This window comes from Oncorhynchus kisutch, linkage group LG15 (assembly GCF_002021735.2).
Source record: "Oncorhynchus kisutch isolate 150728-3 linkage group LG15, Okis_V2, whole genome shotgun sequence".
Taxonomy (NCBI): Eukaryota; Metazoa; Chordata; class Actinopteri; order Salmoniformes; family Salmonidae; genus Oncorhynchus; species Oncorhynchus kisutch.
Genome location: NC_034188.2, coordinates 68,725,388 through 68,751,605, shown reverse-complemented (window position 1 = coordinate 68,751,605; position 26,218 = coordinate 68,725,388). Strand labels below are relative to the sequence as shown.

Here is a 26,218-nt window from a genome sequence, read left to right as displayed (position 1 = left end):
GCATACAAATGCATGTCCCAAATGCTCATCTTTAGGCAAGCACAGAGCACAGGGCACAGAGCACAGAACAGGGCACAGAGCACAGGGCACAGAGCACAGAGCACAGGGCACAGAGCACAGGGCACAGAGCACAGAGCACAGGGCACAGAGCACAGAGCACAGGGCACAGAGCACAGGGCACAGAGCACAGAGCTTGTGAATGATAAACAATTTGGTCACACTTTATTTGGATAGTCTGGATTTTCCATCTGTAGATGCTCTACAGATGGTCATACTGTCAACAGACTGCCTGCTAAGCTTACGGTTAGAATTAGGTTTAGAATAAGGGTTAGGATAAGGTTAGGGTAAGGGTTATGTTAAAGGTTAGGATCAAGGTTAGGGTTAGTAGTTAGTTGAAATGTTACTGATAGTCTATAGAGCATCTACATATGGACTATCCAAATAAAGTGTTAACAACCATTTCAAAATGGCACCAGTGAACTGTATTTCTAGGGAATGCAGGGGTGATTTATTGAGGAAGTGGCACTGTTGATTACTACATATGGTAAATGTCCAATTTAGGTATAATACCAGGAGTCGCTTGTCGATTTAACCGCTCTGACACAGTTCCACCTCCGACACTCCAAAACAACCGCTATGGGGATGTCAGCTAAATCGGATCTGATTGAATAAAGCCTGTAATTGCACAAGTGCGATTGCTGGCAGAGACATATTGCAGAGAGGACAGGGCTTCCTGTTCTGTTGCACAACACTGTATTAAAGTTCCTGTATTAGAGTTTCTGAACCCCCTCATCTTTAGGCAAGCACAGAGCACAGAGATTGTGAATGATAAACCATTTCCAAGTGGCACTCCAGTGAACTCTGGGAAATGCAGGGGTGATTTATTGAGAAAGTTGCACTGCTGATTACCACAGATGATATCTGAAAGAGAGAGTTTATCACAGTTGTGCCAGAGGAAGACGACATGGGTGTGGGATGATGGGATGAAAGCATTTTAAAGAGCAAATTTGTTTCATAAAACATTTTATTTCAACATGTATTTATTTTCTTAATTTAAATGTTTAACACAATTCATGTTCTGGTGTGCTCATTAACAGTTCTTTTTATTTTCTGAAGGCAAAAACATGACATATTTGTCAAAATGACAAAATATGAAAATTAAGTAAAATCTACACATAGCTGATGTTATGGAGGTGTAAATGCGTTGGAGCTGTCAATTCGGTGAGCAGCTACTCTTGATCCTTGTCACGAAGCCACACCTGTCCCCCTTGCGTTAGGATATATATAAAGTTATTACGCTTAAGTTGAAAATCATTAAAATGATGAATGAGGATTTCTATCAGCCTAATCAAGGTGTAGATTGCATCTCACATTCCAGTGTTAAAACTTGTAAACAAGGCTGCATGGGATTTCTCTTAATGCGACTCCATGCAGCAAATTTGCAATGTCCACTTTAGTTATAATGCCAGGAGCCGCTTGTAGATTTGACAGCTCTAACGCAGTTCCACCTCCGACACGCAAAAACACACATGCACACACACAGAACTTCACATATTCATCTCCTGGGTTCTTTCTGATGTGCTCTTGAACATGCTCTGTCTGGTTACCGACTCCTCTGTGGCAAAGTTGAACATATTGCGCAGGGAGCGATTGATACTCTGCTTAAAGCCTCGTCCCAGACACACATAGAGCAGAGGGTTGAGGCAGCTGTTACAGTAGGCCAGACAGAGGGCCAGAGTGTGGACCAGCTGTACGTTGGCGCTGTGCGATGAGTGCCGGGGGGTTGATAGAACCAGGAAGTCCAGTATGTGCAGTGGAAGCCAGCACAGGAAGAAGCTCAGCGACACGGCAACAATGACCCTCAAGGTGCGTCTGGAGCGCGCCTCACTCACCCTCCCAGGCCCCACCCCAGACCCCTGCCTGGCCCTGCTGTACACAACCCAATGACAAGTCACAATGGTGATGAATGGCAGCACGAAACCCACCAGGAAGCGTACTGTAGTGTTAGCCCAGGCGCTGGCTACAGTGTACAATCCCAGGCACTCTGACTTACTGGTGCTTAACTGTACCTCCTTCACATAGACAAACTGGGGGATGCTACACAGCAGGGCCAGGAGCCACACCCCAACACATACCCAGCCAGCCTTGCGAGGCCTCCTCCAGTTCTGGCACCACACGGGCCGGCTGACCAGCAGAAAGCGGTCCAGGCTGATGAGTACCAGCAGCAGCACGCTACAGAACATAATCAGGTAGATGAGGCCCTTGAGCAGCTTGCAGGCCACGGGGCCAAAGGGCCAGTGCTGGTCCATGGTCAGGGGCACCATGAGGAGGGGCAGGGACAGGCAGCACAGCAGGTCAGCCAGGGCCAGGTTGAGGAACCACAGAGAGGTGACGGAGCGCGGCATGCGGAAGCCCGTCACCCACACCACCAGAGCGTTGCCCGGGACACCCAGCAGGAAGACCAAGCCATAGAACACCAGGGCGGACAGGTGACGGGGCCCGAGCACAGGGCCAAGGCCCCCAGGCATGATGAATTCACAATCAGTGATGTTGTAGAGACTCAACTCCTCTTCAGTGAGAATCGAGCACATATCATCCATGATTGGAAGTGACTGTTGAGGGGAAAGGAAAAGACAGTCATTTGATAGCTACTATAATATAATTCTTGATAGAAGGGACAATCTCTACAATTTTCACAAATACTTATCCAAATATTAACAACATTTGAAATATATATTTTCATAGGATGTATATAAACTCTGTCAGACACCTTAAAAGGCATTTCATTTTTACATGTATTATCCAAAAACTGTTTAAAGGCATTGATAGTTTCATGATAACATTAGATTATTCAAATATGTAATACAAATCTCCAAACTTATTTTTGTTTAATTTTGTTGACAAGCTACTAACAGAGTTGACAAAAACATTTAAAAAATACATATTTTTCACCCTAAAAATAAAAGTTCTATAACATTATTTGTCACATATAGAAAATCCTTAATTTGTAAATCCCCAATAAAAACATCCAATCAGATCTTTCAGCACTCTGACGGAGGTAACGTTAGACGAGTTTATGTTTGACAGAGTTCGCAAAAAAACGATTATTCTTCATTCAAGTGGTTTGTTTTCCCTCAGTTGCTTTATGACTTCAAAACCTAATTAAAATAAACATATTTGAACCAAAATGAATATCCTATCTTAATCTATACTGAACAAAAATATAAATGCAACATGCAATAATTTCATTGATTTTACTGAGTTACAGTTCATATGAGGAAATCCGTCAATTTAAATAAATTCATTAGGCCCTAATCTATGGATTTCACATGACTAGGAATGCAGATATGCACAGATGCCTCACAATGGGCCTCAGGATCTCGTCATGTAATTTTTGTGCAGAAAAATGTCCATAGATAAAATGCAATTGTGTTTGTGGTCCGTAGCTTATGCCTGCCCATATCATAACCCCACTACCACCATGGGGCACTCGTTGACATCAGCAAACCGCTTCCTGACACAACGCCATACACATAATCTACGGTTGTGAGGCCTGGTTGGATGTACTGCCAAATTCTCTGGCAACAGCTCTGGTGGACATTCCTGCAGTCAGTATGCCAATTGCACGCTCCCTCGAAACTTCACATTTTAGAGTGGCCTGTTATTGTCCCCAACACAAGGTTTACCTGTGTAATGATCATGCTGTTCAATCAGTTTATTGATATGCCACACCTGTCAGGTGGATGGATTAAAAGGGATACATGCTCACTAACAGGGATGTAAACACATTTGAGAGTCATACGCTTTTGGTGTGTATGTAAAATTTCTGGGATCTTTTATTTCAAATCATGAAACATGGGATCAACACTTTACATGTTGCGTTTATATTTTTGTTCAGTGTATAAGGGAGATGGAGTTGACAGATTATGGGTGTGACCATGGTAATTTCAATATTATTTGTTTAATGTATCAAAAGTAGAAAACTTTACAGGCCACCAAGGGCTTTACAGGTGACCAAGGGCTCTATTCCATCTGTATCGTTGTAGCATAACAACATTTTAAGGTAATTTATTTTTAAACCAAACGCAGTCTCTGCTAAAGCGAGAACATTGTCTTTATATTTCAATCACGTTTTAATACTGAACTTCCGTGACACATACTGAATAGAGCCCCAAATCTCCGGACACGTGTTTTAGGAACCTGTCACTTCCTGACCTTAGTTTCTTTTGTATGTTTCTATTTTAGGTTGGTCAGGGCGTGAGTTGGGGTGGGCATTCTATGTTTTGTTCTTGTGTTTATATTTCTATGTGTTTGGCCTGGTATGGTTCCCAATCAGAGGCAGCTGTCAATCGTTGTCTCTGATTGAGAACCATACTTAGGTAGCCTGTTTTCCCACTCTTGTTTGTGGGTGGTTATTTTCCGTTTCAGTGTTTTTCACCATTCGGGACTGTTTTGTTTTTTCTTTATTCGCTTGTTCGTTTGTTTCCTGTGTTCAGTGTAATAAATATGACCAACACTTACCACGCTGCATATTGGCCCGATATTTCCTACTCCTCAGACGACGAAGAGATTCGTTACAGAACCACCCACCACAACCGGACCAAGCAGCGTGGTAACCAGGAGCAAGAAATTGCATAACATTCCTTTTCAGTTCATATTAATTATTGCTCGTTTTTACGAGAGTTTGAAATTGGGATCCTTTGCTCTGGACAAGGGCATTTCTGGGCATAGAGCCCACATGGAAATGAACAATATTGAAAATATTTTGAAATTTCCAAAAGCAAATCTTTCCCCTTATAAAATTCCACTAAATTTAATTTTTAAGCTCAAATAATGCAAAAATTAAAAATTACAAATTACTATAAAATAAAGTTTCACTGCATGACAAGGATTGTCCCACCTTTCAAGAATCCCGGAATTGAGAATTGTTTACATATGTAAGCATTATATGTTTATAATTACATACTATTTTCATGAATTGCTATCTGCTATTGTTTTATTTGAAAGATTGAATCCATAAGTGTCCATATCCAGACCAAAATAAATAACCATAGGACTATTATCATGTCATTCATGCTGGCTTAGTTATGAAGTGACACAAATCCAGTCAGAATTTTACCAAACAATATGACTTTTAAAAGTCATCATTCAAGTGAACAATACCTCTAAAATGAAATAATTAGAATCAGATAACTAATCACCAAACACTAAAGTTAAGGTGACAGTAAAGGTTGTCCTTTACCTTAGATTTCAGACGTATGGCTCGGACGTCCTCTTGTTGATGACTGTACACACCCTTTAAAACCAGGAACTGTTCTTCTTTTGCACAATTTCTGTCCACAGACCCCTTGACAAGTATGACCTAACCTATGATCAGGAATTGTCAAAATGTCAAAACATTACCAAATATAGACATGCAGATACAGTGCCTTTGGAAAGTATTCAGACCCCTTGACCTTTATCCACATTTTGTTAGCTTACAGCCTTATTCTAAAATTGATTTACTTTTTAAAATTCATATATATATATATATATATACAAAAGATGTATATATCACATAAGTATTCAGACCCTTTACCCAGTACTTTGTTGAAGCACCTTGGACAGCAATTGCAGCCTCGAGTCATTTTGGGTATAATACTACAAGCTTGGCACACTTGTATTTGGGGAGATTCTCCAATTCTTCTCTGCAGATCCTCTCAATCTCTGTTAGGTTGGATGGGGAGCGTTGCTGCACAACTATTTTCAGGTCTCTTCGATCGGGTTCAAGTCCAGGCTCTGGCTGGGCCACTCAAGGACATTCAGAGACTTGTCCCTAAGCCACCCCTGTGTTTTCTTGGCTGTGTGCTTAGGGTCGTTGTCCTGTTGGAAGGTGAATCTTCATCCCAGTCTGAGGTCTGGAATGGGTTTTCATCCAGGATCTCTCTGAACTTTCTGCATCCATCTTTGCCTTGATCCTGACTAGTCTCACAGTCCCTGCTGCTGAAAAACACCCCCACAGCATGATGCTGCCACTACTATGCTTCACCGTAGGGATGGTGCCAGGTTTCCGTCTGACGTGACGCTTGGCATTCAGGCCAGAGAGTTCAATCTTGGTTTCATCAGACCAGAGGATCTTGTTTCTCATGGTCTGAGAGACTTTAGGTGCCTTTTGGCAAACTGCAAGCGGGCTGTCATGTGCCTTTTACTGAGGAGTGGCTTCCGTCTAGCCACTCTACCATAAAGGCCTGATTGGTAGAGTGCTGCAGAGATGGTTGTCCTTCTGGAAGATTCTCACATCTCTACAGCTCTGTCAGGGTGACCATCTGGTTCTTGGTCACCTCCCTGACCGAGACCCTTCTCACACGATTGCTCAGTCTGGGCGGGCAGCCAGCTCTAGGAAGAGTCTTGGTGGTTCCAAACAGACCTTCAATGCTGCAGAAATGTTTTGGTACCTTTGAATTTACCACAGGTGGACTCCCATCAAGTTGTAGAAACATAGCAAAGGGTCTGAATACTTATGTAAATAAGGTATTTCTGTATTTTATTGTTAATACATTTGCAAAAAATTCTAATAACCTGTTTTCGCTTTGTCATTATGGGTTATTGTGTGTAGATTGTTGAGGATAATTTAAAAAAAATCAATTTTAGTGTAATGTAATAAAATGTGGGAAAAAATCAAGGGGTCTGAATACTTTCTGAAGGCACTGTATATTGTGGCCTAGTACTTGTGCATAGCTTATCCCCCAAAAAATAAGGAATTTCCCCAGAGCCACATTGCTAATGCTAGCACCTATTACTATCATTGTTATGTTCACATCAAGCCTTATAAAATCATAGTCCAACTACACTATTAAATCTGAATTTCACAATTTTATTGTTAAAGTCATTATGGTTATTACTGTACTGTTGCATAAAAGATGTTGACAACATTGTTTTATATTTACAATTGGCTGGGAAGCCAAAGCTATACACACACGTGTTGAGTATGATGACAGCACCTTTACTGCAAATTTGTTTAATATCTAGATGTATCTACATATTAAACTGTCAACAGCAGATACAACAGATGTGTTCCCTTTTGATATCAACAAGCACCTTCAGGGTTTGCATGTGTTTACCCATGTGTGTGCCCTAGCCTAGGAAGCCGACTAGCTTTAAGGGCGAGCTGCCTGAAAAAAAAGGTCAAATCCACCACCATTTTCGGGCAGTTTAAAATGTTGCATGTTCAACTAACACACATTTTCCCGTTTTTTTCCATATTTTTCCATCACTTCGCCATTTAAGCTAGTTAAGGAGGAAAGTGATGTCTTTTGCAGCCTGAATGGTGGATGCTTTATGTACGAGTCAGTCCATGGGGACCGGAGTGTATTTACTGGGAATGCACATCAATCCTAGACCATGTAGCGACCACTAGATATAGCGACCACTATCGACTGACTAGGCTATGGGTGTCCATAAAACAGTGGTCTATAGCAGCGTTTCCCAAACTCTGTCCTGCCCCCCCCCCCCCCCCCCCCCCCCCCCCCCCGGTTCACGTCTTGATTTTTGCCCTAACACTACACAGCTGATTCAAATAACCAACCCATTATCAAGCTTTGAATATTTGAATCAGCTGTGTAGTGCTAGGGCAAAAATCTAGACGTGCACCCAGCGTGTCCCAGGTCTAAATCGGTCAGTGATTAGAGGGGAACAATGAAAAAAAGCAGTGGACCTGGCTTCGAGGTCCAGAGTTGAGTTTGAAGGGTCTAACCCTTATGGGTGGAGTGCCCATATTCGCTAACCTGGCTGACAACTCTTTTGTCCAAAGTGGTGTGGAGTACCAGGCTTCAACCCCATAATTAAAACAATTAAATAAATACAGTACCAGTCAAAAGCTTGGACACACCTACTCATTCAAGGGTTTTTCTTTATTTTTACTATTTTCTGCATTGTAAAATAATAGTGAAGACATCAACTATGAAATAACACATATGGAATCATGTGGTGAACAAAAGTGTTGAACAAATCAATTTGACATTTGAGATTCTTCAAAGTAGCCACCCTTTACCTTGATGACAGCTTTGCACACTCTTGGCATTCTCTCAACTAGCTTCATGAGGTAGTCACCTGGAATGCATTTTAATAAACAGGTGTGCCTTGTTAAAAGTGAATTTGTGGAATTTATTTCCATTTGAGCCAATCAGTTGTGACAAGGTAGGGGTGGTATACAGAAGATGGCCCTATTTGGTAAAAGACCAAGTCCATATTATGGCACGAACAGCTCAAATAGGCAAAGAGAAATGACAATCCATCATTACTTTAATACTTGAAGGTCAGTCAATCCAGAACATTACAATCACTTTGAAAGTTTCTTAAAGTGCAGTCGCAAAAACCATCAAGCGCTATGATGAAACTGGCTCTCATGAGGACCGCCACAGGAAAGGAATACCCAAAGTTACCTCTGATGCAGAGGATAAGTTCATTAGAGTTACCAGCCTCAGAAATTGCAGCCCAAATAAATGCTTCACAGAGTTCAAGTAACAGACACATCTCAACATCAACTGTTCAGAGGAGACTGTGAATCAGGCCTTCATGGTCAAATTGCTGCAAGGAAGGACACAATAAGAAGAAGAGCCTTGCTTGGGCCAAAACCACGAGCAGTGGACATTAGAACAGTGGAAATTTGTCCTTTCGTCCAAATTTGAGAATTTTGGTTCCTACCACCGTGTCTTTGTGAGACGCAGAGTAGGTGAACGGATGATCTCTGCATGTGTGGTTCCCACCGTGAAGCATGGAGGAGGAGATGTGATGGTGCGGGGGTGCTTTGCAGGTGACACTGTCTGTGATTTATTTAGATTATAAGGCACACTTAACCAGAATGGCTACCACAGAATTCTGCAGCAATACGCCATCCCATCTGATTTGCACTATCATTTGTTTTTCAACAGGACAATGACCCCAAACACACCTCCAGGCTTTGTAAGTGTAACGGCATTCTTCGTTCGTTGAAAGAGAGTCGGACCGAAATGCAGCGTGGTGGTTACTCATGTTCTTTAATGAATGAAAAGTGACGATACATGAAATAACTTAATAAATACAAAAACAACAAATGGAACGTGAAACCTAATACAGCCTATCTGGTGACACAACACAGAGACAGGAACAATCACCCAAGAAAGACAAAGCGAACTCAGGCTACCTAAATACGGTTCCCAATCAGAGGCAACGAGAAGCACCTGACTGCTGATTGAGAACCGCCTCAGGCAGGCAAGCCTATACAACACCCCTAATCAGCCGCAATCCCAAATACTACAAACCCCAATACGAAACACAACACACAAACCCATGTCACACCCTGGCCTGAACAAATAATTAAAGAAAACACAAAATACTAAGACCAAGGCGTGACAGTAAGGGCTATTTGACCAAGAAGGAGACTGATGGGCTGCTGCATCAGATGACCTGGCCTCCACAATCACCCAACCTCAACCCAATTGAGATGGTTTGGGATGAGTTGGACCACAGAGTGAAGAAAAAGCAGCCAACAAGTGCACAGCATATGTGGGAACTCCTTCAAGACTGTTGGAAAAGCATTCTTTATGAAGCTGGTTGAGAGAATGTCAAGAGTGTGCAAAGCTGTCATCATGGCAAAGGGTGGCTACTTTGAATAATCTAAAGTATATTTTGCTTTGTTTAACACTTTTTTGTTTACTACATGATTCCATGTGTTATTACATTGTTGTGATGTCTTCACTATTCTACAATGTAGAAAATAGTACAAATAAAGAACAACCCTTGAATTAGTAGGTGTGTTAGTAGGTGTGTCCAAACAAAAATGTCCTTTTCCTTAAATTAAATACCCTTGCTAGATATTGTTAGATATTCTCCTTCACACTACTCCTTCAGATAACACTTCTCCCTCAGAGCTGTCCTTGGTTTTATTTATGACATTTTGCATAGAACATTACACTACTGTATAACTTAACTTATTTACATAACATAGAAGCTTTTCCCCTTTCATTGTTGGACAATATTTGAACTGTAGTTCCATTCTGTCCAGGAATCTGTTTCATGTTGACTTGTGACCCATGGTCTGTGAGGGGTTTCCTCAGGAAGATAACAGGGGTATAGGGGTGAGGTTGGTGGCTCAGTTCAGAGCAGGTGAACTGCTTGGTGGTAGAATGGGTGTTTCATCCCTGAACGCATCTGACTGGAGGTCTGTAAGACAGAAATAACAATACTTTACCAAAGACTTATAAAGAACGACTGATTATCCTATTGATCTTTCGTCTATGCAAGCAAAGAAGCATGGATGTATGAAACTAAGAGATTCTGAAAAGAGAATGAGAACACGCATTTACAGAGATTGAGCGAGAGAGAGATTTAAGAGGGAGAGAAAGAGAGACAGACAGAAATACAGACAAAGAAATCCACACACAACGTACCAATGAGGGATGTGTTCTGCTCGTGGTTGAGAACAGACGTCTCTTCCTCCTCTCCCCAGTCTGCAATATTGGCCGGGGGGATACACTGCTCCAGGAACAGATCTTCATCCTCCTCAGAACAGAAGTCCATGTCCTCCGGGGGCCACCGTAACTCGCCACTCTCCACTTCGCTCACGTCCGTGGGTTCCACCACGATGGAGGGAAGCCGCTCCTTCTCAGAGGGACTGAACTGCTGCAGGTGATTGGGAGAGCCCTCTGGACTCAGATACACCTCCACTGGGTCTGGGAAGATCTGGAGGCAGAGGGAGGGTCCAGAGGTTGGTGATTGAATGTTGGGTGACATGGATGGTGACATTAATTCACCGGTATAGATTCTTGTATTGTAAAAATGAGTTAAAAGACCTATCAGGATCTATTGTTCAACAGCATGCCATTTATTAAGGGTGTTTGGAATGAGAAACATATCTGTGATGTTGAATATTGATGCAGAGGTGGATGGGTGGCTGGGTGGCTGGGCGGATATGTACCTGGAAAGATAACCTGTTCTCGTTATTCCTCTGCGGTGACATCTCGCCCATCGATGACTCCTGGGCACCAAGCACCTCCATCCTTCTGTGTGTAAAAGATAGTTCAGCTAACTGATAACACACACACACACACAGTATACAAAGCCACTGGGATGAACTACAGGAACACGGCACATGAAGACAAAAACACATTCACACTCAACATTGATGTATCACTTTACATGGCTGAGTAGACAGGCGCATACTCATACTAATGTCGTGTCTCTGACCGATTAAATTATATGACAGAGTATTTTATCAAATCGATTACCTAACGTTTGATTGATTACTTGATTGAATTATACCTTGCAACAATGAACTCGTTAATAACCTGGGGCACCAGGTTCCAAATAAACGCTTAAAGATCTGAAGATCTTTTATATCAATAGCAGTCAATTATTAATCGTCACCTTACTCAGTCTCATATGAATGTCGTAAAACTCTTGGTTATCTTCACGAACGCTAACAAGTTGAATCAGCAATATAAAAATTGGCATAATTATTTATTTACTAAACACCTAAATAATCACATAATTACATATACATAGGATGGATCATACATCGATTACTAATCATGTCATAAAAGAAAAAGTCCCTAGCGGACGAAACCGATTTGACGGCTGGTTACACAAAGAAAGGGGGTTGGGTTTGAATGAAAGAGCAGGAAGACTGAGGGATAAAGGGGATTGGGTCTCTATCGGACCTTGAGAAGCTATGCTACCGTAAATACAGAATCGTATGCATTCTAATAACTGCTCATTCTGAAAAGGAAAAGGCAAGATATATATTTTACACTGAGCTGCGCTTCGATAGATGGGTCGAAGATGGAAGACTGGTTTACCCAGCAGAGATCGCAATTGTCCTTTGCAGAATATTTCTGGTCGTAGTGTTGTAGAGCGGATACGTTGAAGTCTGTCGTTCTCAGGAGATTGTCTGTCCTTTCCTAGGCCACGTACGCTTACAGCTGCAGCTGATAAATCAACTTCTAGGATGTATCACTTCTTCTTTAGTGAATAAGAGTTCATACCATTTTGCCATAATCAGCTCGTGCTGAATTCTGGCTGGTCTAGCAGAAATTCATCCTTCCAGCATGCTGATCGTCATCTTCACGTGTTCTGGTCTCATGTAAATTTCATTATGTAGAAGAGAAGAGAGGGGTTTCATCCCTCTCCAACCAATATCTGTTCACTTCAGCGTGGCCACTGAGTAAGCATAGTTTACTTATGAAAACAATTATCTCATTTAGAAGGCTAAAATTACATTTAATCTTTTCACAAAAAGTTTCGTATTTAAACATTTAAATTGCACAACAATTCCATGTAAATCTGATAACTTTCCAAGATACAATTGATGTTGTCCTGTCATCGGTAAAAATGTCCCAGACAACAACTGATCTGACATTATATTCTTTCAGTACCAACGGATACTTTCAACTGGTTTGATTACAGAAATATTGTTCCATTCCCAACCTTTTGATGTTACTGTATTGCAAAGTCTCTCTCTGTGGTAACAATGGATTTTCAAAAGTACATTTTTGTAGAGTGGAGAGAGAAGGGGAAAGGTATTTATGTGGGTTATAAACCGATGGGGGGAAGAGAGGGAAAGGGGTTTTTATGACCCTCACCCAACAGGCCGAAGTCATGACACTACACTGTACACATACACAATTCTGCATGCACAAGTGTCTCAGAGAGGAATACATGACACTACACTGTACACATAGACAATTCTGCATGCACAAGTGTCTCAGAGAGGAATTCATACTATTGACCTACAGAAAACCTTGGAACAGGTGGAACTGATTGAACCCTAGTTTGGCTATCCTGGCACCAGAGTAAACCCTAGATTTTTCCCTTATATGGAACCCTCCCTGTGTTTACCAGACACAACCTTGAAGGATCATCATGTTTTTACCTGGATGACTAATTGAAGCCTTGTCACTTCAACCAGCAGGCTCTGGACATCCTGCAGTCACACAGTTGTTGTTGACAGATGCTTGCTTGCCCTCTATCCCTCCCTCCCTCTTCCTGTTGCTCCCCTTATCCCTCTCATCGACCAACCCCTCCCGTACACACACCTTTCCCAGTGAGACCAACTTGGTGCTAGTACTATACACACACTGTCTCTGTCACTCTGGTCTTGTCAAACTGGCTCAAGCATATTCCCAGTTACAAATGGACAGCAGGAAACTACTCACCCCAATGACCTCTTTAAGTACATATTCACTAGTATACCTCATGACAACCACATCTGTTTTTCTCAGCATAATTCTCTCTAGCCCCTCATGCCCATAAATGGAGGCCACATTACATGCCCCTTATCAATTTGAAACAGGCCCTTCTTTGGCCAGAGGGGTCAGTGCTATAGCTGATTGGCTGGGGCTGGTCTTTGAGGTACCAGAGTGAATCCCAGTTGTGGTGAGCTTAGTCGCCACTTTCACATGGCCCATACACACACACACACACACACACTTAGCACTGAGCGCTGAGCTTCAGATTAGATTGCTTATGGCTGCCAGGGCGGTTTGATCATATAAAAATAGAATATGTCCTCGTCCATCTTTTTTTCATTATGTCACAGATTGGCAGAATGTGGCCATCAGAATGCGTCCAAAGCTGAGCTTCCATGCTAAAAGCCCATTTGACTTCCCTGTGATGCCAGCTATCCTCTGATGGCCAAACAGACACATTCCCTGAGAGTCATCTGCCATACATGGGTCAGATCCAGGTGAAATGTAACCGCCCCCCTACACACACACACACACACACACACACACACACACACCCCCCATCTGGTTCGACTGTCCCTTCTTAACCTGGGGATCTATGGCCTTCAACTTCCATGTTAGATAACACTGTTAAATCAGGGAGAAACTTATTTCCACATTCACTGTATGAGCCTGAGTTATATCCTCTTTAAATATGTTTATGTTTTCCAAAAAAGCTGCCAGACGATTGAGAGGGACTGAATATCTGTCTCCCAACCCTCACCGCTCCTCCCAGTGCCCGTCTAGTATTATGGCCTACTGTCACTGTGGCCCTCACTCACTCCTGTTGACATGTCTTTCGTTCTAATGAGGCTGGGCTGTAAGAGACTCTTTCAAAGTGGCAGAACAACTGTATAAACCACTTTTACAGTCATGTCCAGTTTTCTGTGAAATTGGTTTCAGCTTAACAGATACCATGTTCTTGACCCGATTCATTTTATGATATGTTATTGACATAGTATCTGTGCTATGTGCATGGCTAAGCTGTCGTCTGTGACATAACATTTTCAGCTGGCTTAGCCTAGATGTAATCTCCTCTCTGCCTCCTGAACAATCCTCTGCCAGCCTGTCAGTAACAAGCTAACACAGTTACTCACTTCACGGTAGTATGGGAGGATTGGGGGCAGGAAACAGGAACAAATCACCATGTGTAAACTGATGACAGACCACAGATAACATTTTCAGTTCCACTACTGATACACACACCCATTCACCAGTTTGACTCTCTACTTCCCCAAACCATCAAGCCCACACTATCTATAAACTTTGATACTGGTGCCTTCTTAGTATAATTTCTACACTCTACTATGAGGTCCTGACACAGGTCTCCATCTCCATAACAGTCATCATCAACTATAACTAGAGCATCACTGCATACCTGTGTGATCCACACACACAATCAGAGAGGGGTCTTACCCTTCTGTGGCCAGGCAGAAGTCCTCCCCATCCTGGCAGACCTCCACGCCTTCCAAGGTGGTCACCCCCATGGTGGGCATAGAGGGCAGAGGAGGTGGTGCAGACGGAGGGGTGCAGCTCCTACAGCACTCTCCCTCCGCCGGCCCCTCGGGAGAGCAGCTGGTCTCCAGGGCGACGCCTGGATGGGCTGTGATGGGGTCCACGTGGGAGGGGTTCTGACGGTGGAGACTCTGTGGTCAGTAAGGTCGCTCCCTCTGTGGGTCAACACGGGACTGACCTAAAAGACAAGAAACATGTGTCCACTAGTCCACAGCCTCCAGGCTTCTCTGTCTAACAGCTGCCCCTCTCTCCCTCACCCTCTCCCTCTCTCCCTCCACCTCTTTCTATCTCTCTCTCCACCTCTCCTTTTCCCTCTCCCTCTTGCTCGCTCTCTCTCTCCACGGGCAGGGCTTTGCAGTAGTGTGATTGTGGGATTATTGTCTCTTTTGATTACGGGGGCTGGGTGGGTGACGTCAGCCAGGCCTGCTTGTCCCTCCGCCAAGTGGGCACACAGTGCAGAAGATCTGGGGAACATGAAACAGGCACACCATACATCCCGGCGTTGACTGAGCACTGTTACATTAGCTCAGTGAGTGTAAGTGTGTGGCTGCTCACACGCAGTCTGCTGAAGAGACGTTTCACTCCTTCAGTCAAGACTAGGTAGGCTGTGCCCCCACCACATCTCTCTCTCTCTCCCTCTCTCTCTATATATATATTTTTTTCTGTCTCTCTCTCCCAGTGTGTGCTGTCACTCTCGTCAGAGTGGATTTGGACAATTCAAGGGAATTAGCCCTGGGATCAAAGGCTCAGTGGTGTGGTGGAGATATATATAGCAGCAGGCAGGAGGAAAGCCATGTCCACTCAAACGCAACATCAGTCACAGCACTGTAATCCTCACAGTACACATCCTGTGGTTCAGGCAGAGAAAGGACCGACCACTGCCAGCCAACCTGTTTAATGGCCTCACTGATTGATTTTCCAATCACGCACCTGTGCAGAAGCCACTGATCGATATGTTAACGCATGATACTATTCATCTAGTTGCCTGATTGATTTATCTCCGTGAACTATATGACATCATAGAATTGATTGGTTCGATTTCTTAACATTTGAAATTATGAAATATACTTCAAATCAAATCAAATTGTATTTGTCACATACACATGGTTAGCAGATGTTAATGCGAGTGTAGCGAAATGCTTGTGCTTCTAGTTCCGACAATGCAGTAATAACGAACAAGTAATCTAACTAACAATTCCAAAAAACTACTGTCTTATACACAGTGAAGGGGATAAAGAATATGTACATAAGGATATATGAATGAGTGATGGTACAGAGCAGCATAGGCAAGATACAGTAGATGATATCGAGTACAGTTAACATATGAGATGAGTATGTAAACAAAGTGGCATAGTTAAAGTGGCTAGTGATACATGTATTACATAAGGATGCAGTCGATGATATAGAGTACAGTATATACGTATGCATATGAGATGAATAATGTAGGGTAAGTAACATTATATAAGGTAGCATTGTTTAAAGTGGCTAGTGATATATTTACATTATTTCCCATCAATTCCCATTATTAAAGTGGCTGGAGTTTAGTCAGTGTCATTGACAGTGTTTTGGCAGCAGCCACTCAATGTTAGTGGTGGCTGTTTAACAGTCTGATGGCCTTGAGATAGAAGCTGTTTTTCAGTCTCTCGGTCCCAGCTTTGATGCACCTGTACTGACCTCGCCTTCTGGATGACAGCGGGGTGAACAGGCAGTGGCTCGGGTGGTTGATGTCCTTGATGATCTTTATGGCCTTCCTGTAGCATCGGGTGGTGTAGGTGTCCTGGAGGGCAGGTAGTTTGCCCCCGGTGATGCGTTGTGCAGACCTCATTACCCTCTGGAGAGCCTTACGGTTGAGGGCGGTGCAGTTGCCATACCAGGCGGTGATACAGCCCGCCAGGATGCTCTCGATTGTGCATCTGTAGAAGTTTGTGAGTGCTTTTGGTGACAAGCCGAATTTCTTCAGCCTCCTGAGGTTGAAGAGGCGCTGCTGCGCCTTCTTCATGATGCTGTCTGTGTGAGTGGACCAATTCAGTTTGTCTGTGATGTGTATGCCGAGGAACTTAAAACTTGCTACCCTCTCCACTACTGTTCCATCGATGTGGATAGGGGGGTGTTCCCTCTGCTGTTTCCTGAAGTCCACAATCATCTCCTTAGTTTTGTTGACGTTGAGTGTGAGGTTATTTTCCTGACACCACACTCCGAGGGCCCTCACCTCCTCCCTGTAGGCCGTCTCGTCGTTGTTGGTAATCAAGCCTACCACTGTTGTGTCGTCCGCAAACTTGATGATTGAGTTGGAGGCGTGCGTGGCCACGCAGTCGTGGGTGAACAGGGAGTACAGGAGAGGGCTCAGAACGCACCCTTGTGGGGCCCCAGTGTTGAGGATCAGCGGGGAGGAGATGTTGTTGCCTACCCTCACCACCTGGGGGCGGCCCGTCAGGAAGTCCAGTACCCAGTTGCACAGGGCGGGGTCGAGACCCAGGGTCTCGAGCTTGATGACGAGCTTGGAGGGTACTATGGTGTTGAATGCAGAGCTGTAGTCGATGAACAGCATTCTCACATAGGTATTCCTCTGGTCCAGAGCCGTCTGGGCCTGCAGCCTTGCGAGGGTTAACACGTTTAAATGTCTTACTCACCTCGGCTGCAGTGAAGGAGAGACCGCATGTTTTCGTTGCAGGCCGTGTCAGTGGCACAGTATTGTCCTCAAAGCGGGCAAAAAAGTTATTTAGTCTGCCTGGGAGCAAGACATCCTGGTCCGTGACTGGGCTGGATTTCTTCCTGTAGTCCGTGATTGACTGTAAACCCTGCCACATGCCTCTTGTGTCTGAGCCGTTGAATTGAGATTCTACTTTGTCTCTGTACTGGCGCTTAGCTTGTTTGATAGCCTTGCGGAGGGAATAGCTGCACTGTTTGTATTCGGTCATGTTACCAGACACCTTGCCCTGATTAAAAGTAGTGATTCGCGCTTTCAGTTTCACACGAATGCTGTCATCAATCCACGGTTTCTGGTTAGGGAATGTTTTAATCGTTGCTATGGGAACGACATCTTCAACGCACGTTCTAATGAACTCGCACACCGAATCAGCGTATTCGTTAATGTTGTTATCTGACGCAATACGAAACATCTCCCAGTCCACGTGATGGAAGCAGTCTTGGAGTGTGGAGTCAGCTTGGTCGTTGGTAGTTTCTGTCTGTAGGCAGGGATCAACAAAATGGAGTCGTGGTCAGCTTTTCCGAAAGGGGGGCGGGGCAGGGCCTTATATGCGTTGCGGAAGTTAGACGCATATAACGCCCTCTCACTGAGAGAGAGGGTAATGTATAACGTTTACATTATGTCAGGATAATGTCAGGATATGTTATTGTTAGCCATCAGGGATCCTATGGGAGGAGAAGAGACACAGTCTGGTACAAGTCACCATGACAGCCATGAGTTGGAGAGGAGTGAGGAATTTGGGAAGAAGTCAGGTTAGATGAAGTGAGGAAGAACATATATCACTAATCTTCTGGATATCAACAGAGCTTTATTGGTTCAGATGTGTAAGGAGGGGCTCAGCATAGGAGAAAGGGTTAAATATCAATGCTTGTGTGAATATGGTGTCGTGTCTTTGGCTATGCTGGATTAAGTGATATGACATGCTATTCTATAAAATAATTTCTCCGTAATTAATATCACCTGATTGAGCAATCATGTAAATGTAATGAACTAGAGAATCGGACACCACAAAATAATATTTATAGAGCTGTTATCTTCTGAATAAACTCTTAAAGACCTAGTAATATTTTACATCAATAGCAGTCAATATTAATCCTCATCTTAATTCAGTCTCATCTGAAAGTTGTAAATTCTTAGTTATCTGCACGAACCCTGGCTAACAAGTTGAATCAGCAATACAAAATTGGGTTTAATTATTTATTTACTAAATACCTAACTAATCACACAGAATTACACATACACATAATTAAATCATAACTTGATTACAAATTACGTCATAAAGGAAAACATCCCTAGCGGGCGGAACAGATATGACAGCTTGTTACACAAAAGAAAAGGGGCAGGGTTTGAGTGAAAGAGCGGGAAGACTGAGGAAGAAAGGGAAAAAGCTGTGCTATCGTAAATACAGTATCTTATGCATTCTAAATTACCGCCCATTTGGAAAAGGAAAATGCAATAAACATTTACTCTGAGCTGTGCTTCGGTAGGTTGGTGGTAGATGGAAGGCCGTGTTGACCAACCGAGTCCTTTGAAGAATGTCTCTGGTGGTCAATTGGATATGTTGTAGTAACGTCGTTGTGTGATAGACGGGTTACTCTTTCTGTTCCTTCCTAACCCTCGTTTGCATCTGCTGTTGCTAACTCAACGGCTAGGAGGTATCACTTCTGTAGTGGATAAGAGTTCAAAGTTCATACCATTCTCAACCAAAGCTCACACTGATGTTGGCTTCGTTCTGTAGTTATTATCTGAACCATTCTGACATAGGACTGTCATCCTCACATCTTCGGAACAGAAAGTTATATTGTCATCAAGGGCTTATATGGGAAGGGAGAGGAAGGCGTGTTTGTAAAGTTTTATAGCCCATGTCCCTTCACAGGGCGGGCCACTGATTGAGCAGCCCTATCTTATGAAAACCCACATCTCACATTTTAGAAGCTAAAATCACATTTCATCACATCACAAATAATTTCATATTCAAACATTTAAATTGAACAACAATTCCATGTGAATCCGATAACTCTGATGTGTAGACTTTCCACTGTATAGTTTATGTCATCTGATCATTGATGAGAATGTCTCAAATGACAACCGAACTGACATCATATTCATTATGTACCACTGCATATGTTCAATTGGTCGCATTACCAGAATATAGTTCATTTCCCCCCACCTTCTGATGTTCCCCGAATATCTATGTTAACCAAAGGTTTTGCAAATGTAACCTCGGTAGGGTAGAGAGAGGAAAAAGTGGGGAAGAGGTATTTATGACTGTCATAAACATACCCCCCAGGCCAACGTCATGACAATGGTTTTTGTCTTCTGTAGCTGAATGACTCAATGGGTGAATAATTTTGGTTTGAGCTTTACTAATCGTCCGTTAAATTTGATAAGGTTAATTTAGAACCTAACAGTATGTACGTCAATGGTTCTTTTTGTTGTTGTTGCAAAAGCAGCAGCCACACTTCCTGGGGTCCACACAAAACATGAAACATGACATATTACGTACAGAACATGAATAAACAAGAACAGCTCAGCTGTTTATGTTGATGTCACAATAAGTACTGACAGTTTGGTATGACGCATATGAACTGGTTCCCAATTTCTCTGATGTAACCCCCCCGATGGGGATATCAACCCTCAGACACAGATTGAGACATGACATGAGAGGTCAAGAGCCATGAGGTTATGTAGTCAGAATGGTATCTACAAAGATGGTTTTCTATACCATCTATGTGATATCTACACAGTCTCCACAGTGGAGAGGACCATGCCATGTCCTAATGTTGACTGGTTTATTAGGGTAAGAACACATTGTATCATTGTGTACCTCACCCCTTTACAGACACCTGCTATACTCTTTTTACAATCAGAGGATCAAGCAAATTGTTCTGTCCTCTGACATTTTTGTCAGTATCAATCTTGTGAAAATGTAGTTGAGTCCGAGTGTTGTCGTCATGTTTGACTATCAGTGGACACATTTTGCCAACAGTACCCGTTGTACTGGTTCATTCATCCAGAAACATAGCTCACCAACTGCTCTTTTGTTTCCTGCCTGAATAATTTTTTTGTCCAATTGTCATTTTTTGTCCACTTCCCTTTTACTTACTTGGGGCAGAGTTCTACTACTTTAGGTTGAAATTTGACAATATATTTCTGATAAAAATGTGTAATTAAAAAGTTTGGGGACTCCAAAATCTCCTTTTCATCCCTGAGTCAAATGACGTAACACATTTTCTGAATGTCAGCACTTAACCCCTTCACTCACAAAAACTCTGCTATTGTTATTAGAGTGTTGAATGTGCTGAAAAGAATCTGAAGAATGTTGGTGATAACAGAGGACATTGTGCTCTGCCTGCTTGACAATACACCTTTTTTCAAAGGTGCAGTTCAACTCCTGTTTATTTTGCTTACACTCTGCATATACAGTACATGTTGTGATGGCGTAAAGTTGTTACAACTGTACATTTTTCAAACACACCACATTCTCCTCTTATCTTAATTATCTAAATGGAATTTACGCAAATCATCTCCAAGCTTTATCGTTTTATTCTAGCTTTCATTCTGGTTACATCTTGTACACCTTAAAAACTAGCCCCACCTCTACATGTCTGTCTGTAAGCAGCCAAGTCGTCAAACCAGTCAGAATATTTAGAACATAAAACTAACTACTGTTGTATACATAAAAACTATATTTGATGTAATGAGATTTCTTTCCAAATGTACATTCATAATGCAGACATAATTCATATTTTACAACAGCTAGTTCATTAATGCATGGGAAATTGTTGGATTCTGGGTCAACTTTGAACATTGTTATATGCATAAGCATAGTATATAGCAAAAGTGGAAGAGACTGGTTTATATGTCAGAGGTTAATGGTTCTCTGTAGAAAGACAGATGGCTTTGGAATGTGTTGGGTGGATGGGAGGAGGTCACAGCATTGCTATAGGGGAACTCAAATGGAATTCTGTGGATTAGGTGAAGGAGGGGTTGAGGTCAGGTCAGAACCCCTGAAGGGAGAAATTATGGTTTATTACTCTATTATCCTCTTCCTGTGGAACCGTAAGATGTAAGGATTGGAGAGAAGGAGGAGTGTCCAAAGTGGAGTATTTAACCCATCAATCCTGGTGGGAACATCATTTGTCTGGACACAGCTGTGTCGACACTTTGGGAAGAATTAAACTTGTTTAAGCTTTTCTAGTGTCCGTGAGTTATTTACTCTGAAAAATTATAACCTAACAGAATGAAATGACATATGACTTTCTAACACAACAACAATTCATTTGCCTCTGCTCCATTTCAATGCATTTATCTTTTCTATAGAAGTAAACTCATCCTCAGCTGTAGTTGCACATGGATTTTGAACATGGCTGTGGAGACAATAATGGAAACCTTAAGCCTGGTACTAACCTACACACAATAGTGACCTAAAGACATAACTACATTTCTTATGAAATACAGGTTAGTTGTGCAAGTAATCTTTGTAATTGAATGTCATGTATCATTTGTTCACCTACGTAGTTGTTTTCTAAGAGGCCTATGATGTGAAATGTATAAGAAATATATATATATACAATATATCCTAGATCTCTGTGTGTATGCAATAGTCCAATGCATTTGTATATGGCATATGATGAATGTCCCTGACAAATCTTTACAGCGAAAGGGAGCTAAACAACTATATTGTATTCTGGAACACAGAACCCAAACCCACCAATCCTGATCCAACCGAGGGTTGCAGCGGTGGCCCGGCGAGTCCTATACCAAGTAGGCCTTCTAACTCTATTTTATGCTGTTATAAAGTTGACAAGATAAGTGCATAACATATATATCTTATGGCATCTGTATTTTCCTGTATTTAATCATCATAATTGCTGTGAAAAGGAAGAATTTGTACGTATCTTATTGGCAAATCATTGAGTGTCACGCCCTGACCGTAGATTGCTTTGTATGTTTCTATTTTTAGTTTGGTCAGGGTGTGATGTGGGTGGGTATTCTATGTTTGTATTTCTATGTGTTTGGCCTGGTATGGTTCCCAATCAGAGGCAGCTGTCAATCGTTGTCTCTGATTGAGAACCATACTTAGGTAGCCTGTTTTCCCACTCTTGTTTGTGGGTGGTTATTTTCCGTTTCAGTGTTTTTCACCATTCGGGACTGTTTCTTTTTTTTCTTCATTCGCTTGTTCTTTTGTTTCCTGTGTTCAGTGTAATAAATATGATGAACACTTACCACACTACATATTGGTCCGATATTTCCTACTCCTCCTCAGAAGAGGAAGATGACAACCGTTACATTGAGTATGTATGAAATACCCTAGGCCTGGAATGATCTCTCTCTCTCCCTCTCTCTCTGTTCATTCTTCCATTCTAGGAAAGATTGTAGCCTTCACAGCCAAACTTAACATCTGTGACAGCTACCCAACTCACAGAGGTATCCTGAAGTTTGCCAACATCCTGGTCAATGAGGGAGATGGCTACAGTACTGACACAGGAAAATTCACCTGCTCGCTAGCCTCTAGTGACTCCCCTTCCCGCATGAGCGAGCGTAATCATCGACTGACACTAATTAGCATAACGCAACGGACATAAATATTCCTAGAAAATATTCCTATTCATGAAAATCACAACTGAAATATATTGAGACACAGCTTAGCCTTTTGTTAATCACCCTGTCATCTCTGATTTTCAAAATATGCTTTACAGCCAAAGCTAGACAAGCATTTGTGTAAGTTTATCGATAGCCTAGCATAGCATTTTGTCCAGCTAGCAGCAGGTAACTTGGTCACGGAAATCAGAAACGCAATCAAATTAAATCGTTTACCTTTGATGAGCTTCGGATCTTTTCACTCACGAGACTCCCAGTTAGATAGCCAATGTTCCTTTTTTCCCAAAATATTATTTCTGTAGGCAAAATAGCTCAGTTAGTTCTTCACTTTTTGGCTGAGAAATCGCCCGGAAATTGCAGTCACGAAAACTCCGAAAAAATAATCCAAATTAGCTCCATAATATCGACAGGAAACATGGCAAACGTGGTTTATAATCAATCCTCAAGGTGTTTTTCAAATATCTATTCGATAATATATCCACCGGGACAATTGGTTTTTCAGTAGGACCGATTGGAATAATGGCTACCTCTGTATTTTACGCGAGAATCACTCTGGGAGCCATCAGGTGACCAGTTGCGCAATGTAGCCGCTTACGGGTATTCTTCAACATAAATGCGTAAAACTACGTCACAATGCTGTAGACACCTTGGAGAATACAGAGAAAAAGTAATCTGGTTGATAGCCCATTCACTGCTCAATAGGGACGCATTGGAACGCAGCGCTTTCAAAACATGAGGCACTTCCGGATTGGATTTTTCTCAGGCTTTCGTCTGCAATATCAGTTTTGTTATACTCACAGACAATATTTTTACAGTTTTGGAAACTTTAGAGTGTTTTCTAGCCTAAGCTGTCAATTATATGCATATTCTAGCATCTTGTCCTGACAAAATATCCCGTTTACTACGGGAACGTTATTTTTCCAAAAATGAAAATACTGCCCCCTAGTCACAAAAGGCTACTCGCTGGCTTGTACCACTTCACACTGTGTATGTCCACCTACAGGCGTGCCCAGTATAGTATCTTAAATAACAGCCAGTGGGTAGTCTCAGCATACCATACCAGCCTGCCAGACAATGCAATTGAAGCACTATGGTCATAATGCTTCATGAGTGTCATAAAGTGTATTTTCTACAAGTTATTGAAAATATGATGAAAAAAACATGACTGTAAAGAATTAATTACAAAAACTACTAAAGATTTAAGAAACAAACTTTCAAACTAAAGGAAAAATCATTTGAATAAATGTGGGTTTTGACATAACCAGCCATAAAATAACGCAATATATGTCACAACCGGTGTAAATATATGGGTCATGACAGTGCTATGACCACATTATGACAGGTTATAACAAGTTATGTCAGCTGTTATGACATTATGACATGTTTATGACCGTTTTCATAGGATTCTTCCCACTATATGATTGATATGTCAAGCAATATAATCTAAAGTTATCAATTAAAAGTTTATGTAAAAACACTACTTGTCCTCGTGAAAATTACAGCTGTAATATCATCAATCAAATCAAACTTTTTTTACATAGAAGATTTCTTACAACAAATGCATTTCAAGGTGTTCAAAGTTATGCATTGAAAGGCATGTGGCACCTTCCTCTTGGCAGGTAGGTGACTAGAGGATTCTCTCTGCCACATGTGAATGCTTCTGTGGAGCTCATAAGTGTAGCCATGCAGCCTATTTTGGCAGTTCACAATATCGGCCGTACGGATGTGGAATGCAAGTGGAGGAAGCCAGTCGAAGACTACAACCCTCTGTCCCAAGGTCCCACACTGGAGGATCTTCAGTGGCTAAGGAAGCGTCTCCTGGGCAGGTTCAGTGGAATGGCATGTCTCCTTGAACCTGAGCCAGAACAACCACTACCCTACTTATGTAATTAATTTCATTATCCTTTTGGCCAAATTTCATATTCACAAATGTAAATTTACAAACAAAAGACCTAATTTTCTTACCTTACAAAAATACATTGAACTATATTTTAAGACAATTAAATACTCTACCAACAAAAAAGCTGTTAGAATAATAAATGTGTGTTTGTCCCTTAAGGTCCTTGTGTAATGTGATATTGTACCCCTTAGCTCCCGAGTGGCACAGCAGTCCAAAGCACTGCATCTCAGTGCTAGAGTTGTCACTACAAACTCTGGTTTGATTCCAGTCTGTATCACAACCGGACGGGATTGGCCCAGCGTCGTTAGGGTTTGGCCCAGCGTCATTAGGGTTTGGCCCAGCGTCGTTAGGGTATGGCCCAGCGTCGTTAGTGTTTGGCCGGGGTAAGCTATCATTATAAATAAGAATTTATTTATAAGTCCCCCATGTACTTATTGATTTGTTGTTAATACAAATAAAATGTAAAAAAGAACCCCCCAAGAATATATACTTCAATATTTTTTTTCTAAAATATTAAATGAATAAAAAATCAAAACGGGAGATAGATTAGCGTCAACACTAGCTGTTATCTATCCACACTTCCAGTTTTTGGAGTTTGCCTTTAAAATAAAAGCGTGCGGTTAAACGCTATGTGTATGATACAAAATCTATATTTTTTGCAGCTTTGCATAGTGCATAATGTTAAACATATGTTATTATAACTACATTATTACTATATATTGTTCAAGGATGCAATTTGAAATGAATGTTTAAAAAAAGTCTTATTGTATTTTTGTTGGATTGCACAAAACATTGCACTGTACAGCGAAAACGATTGATGTGTGACCATAAAACCAGAGTCCAGTCTAGTTACCTGAGCCTCAGGAGTGCAAATCAGAGGAGTTTGAACAAAAGCTAGTTCATAGAAAGTGTTGCTGGACTTTTACTGTGGTCAAACAGCTTAAAATGGAGTGCCTGGACTCTAAATGGTACCAATATAGCACTGTACAGGAAAAACGATTATTTATGCCGATGTAAAGTGGGTTGGGGAGTACTCAGTATGGTCTGTAGAATGTATATATGGTGTCATTTCACGGGGCTCTGGACAATACGGAGTGTTGCTGACCTTTTACTCCACCCATTACATAAGCCAAAGTACAAATCACTTTATATGCATTACATATTGGCTTATAGAGAAAAAATCTGATTTGTTCCGATGTAAAAGTGGGTTGGGGAGTACTCAATAGGGTCTGTCGAACCTATTTGCTGTCATTT

At 42.0% G+C, this 26,218-nt stretch overlaps 2 protein-coding genes across 2 annotated transcripts; both read right to left on the bottom strand.

Annotated features, from left to right (window-relative positions):
* Window positions 1–1,006: 1,006 nt before the first annotated feature.
* LOC109905790 (C5a anaphylatoxin chemotactic receptor 1) lies at window positions 1,007–5,354 on the bottom strand. Its single transcript, XM_020503395.2, has 2 exons — window positions 5,243–5,354; window positions 1,007–2,612 (listed from the first exon to the last, which is right to left on the bottom strand). The coding sequence occupies exon 2, from the start codon at window positions 2,598–2,600 to the stop codon at window positions 1,548–1,550; it is 1,053 nt and encodes a 350-aa protein (XP_020358984.1). The 5' UTR covers window positions 2,601–2,612; window positions 5,243–5,354; the 3' UTR covers window positions 1,007–1,547.
* A 4,339-nt stretch (window positions 5,355–9,693) lies between these two features.
* LOC109904865 (uncharacterized) lies at window positions 9,694–14,890 on the bottom strand (the record flags this gene model as incomplete). The annotated part of the gene is made up of 4 exons (XM_031791434.1): window positions 9,694–10,179; window positions 10,407–10,698; window positions 10,934–11,018; window positions 14,655–14,890. Coding segments are annotated over 4 exons (684 nt in total), but the record flags the coding sequence as incomplete, so codon positions are not given.
* Window positions 14,891–26,218: the final 11,328 nt, after the last annotated feature.

What these genes read in the sequence shown, in the direction of transcription:
- LOC109905790 (XM_020503395.2), bottom strand. Translation starts at nt 2,600, where the DNA reads ATGGATGATATGTGCTCGATTCTCACTGAAGAGGAGTTGAGTCTCTAC.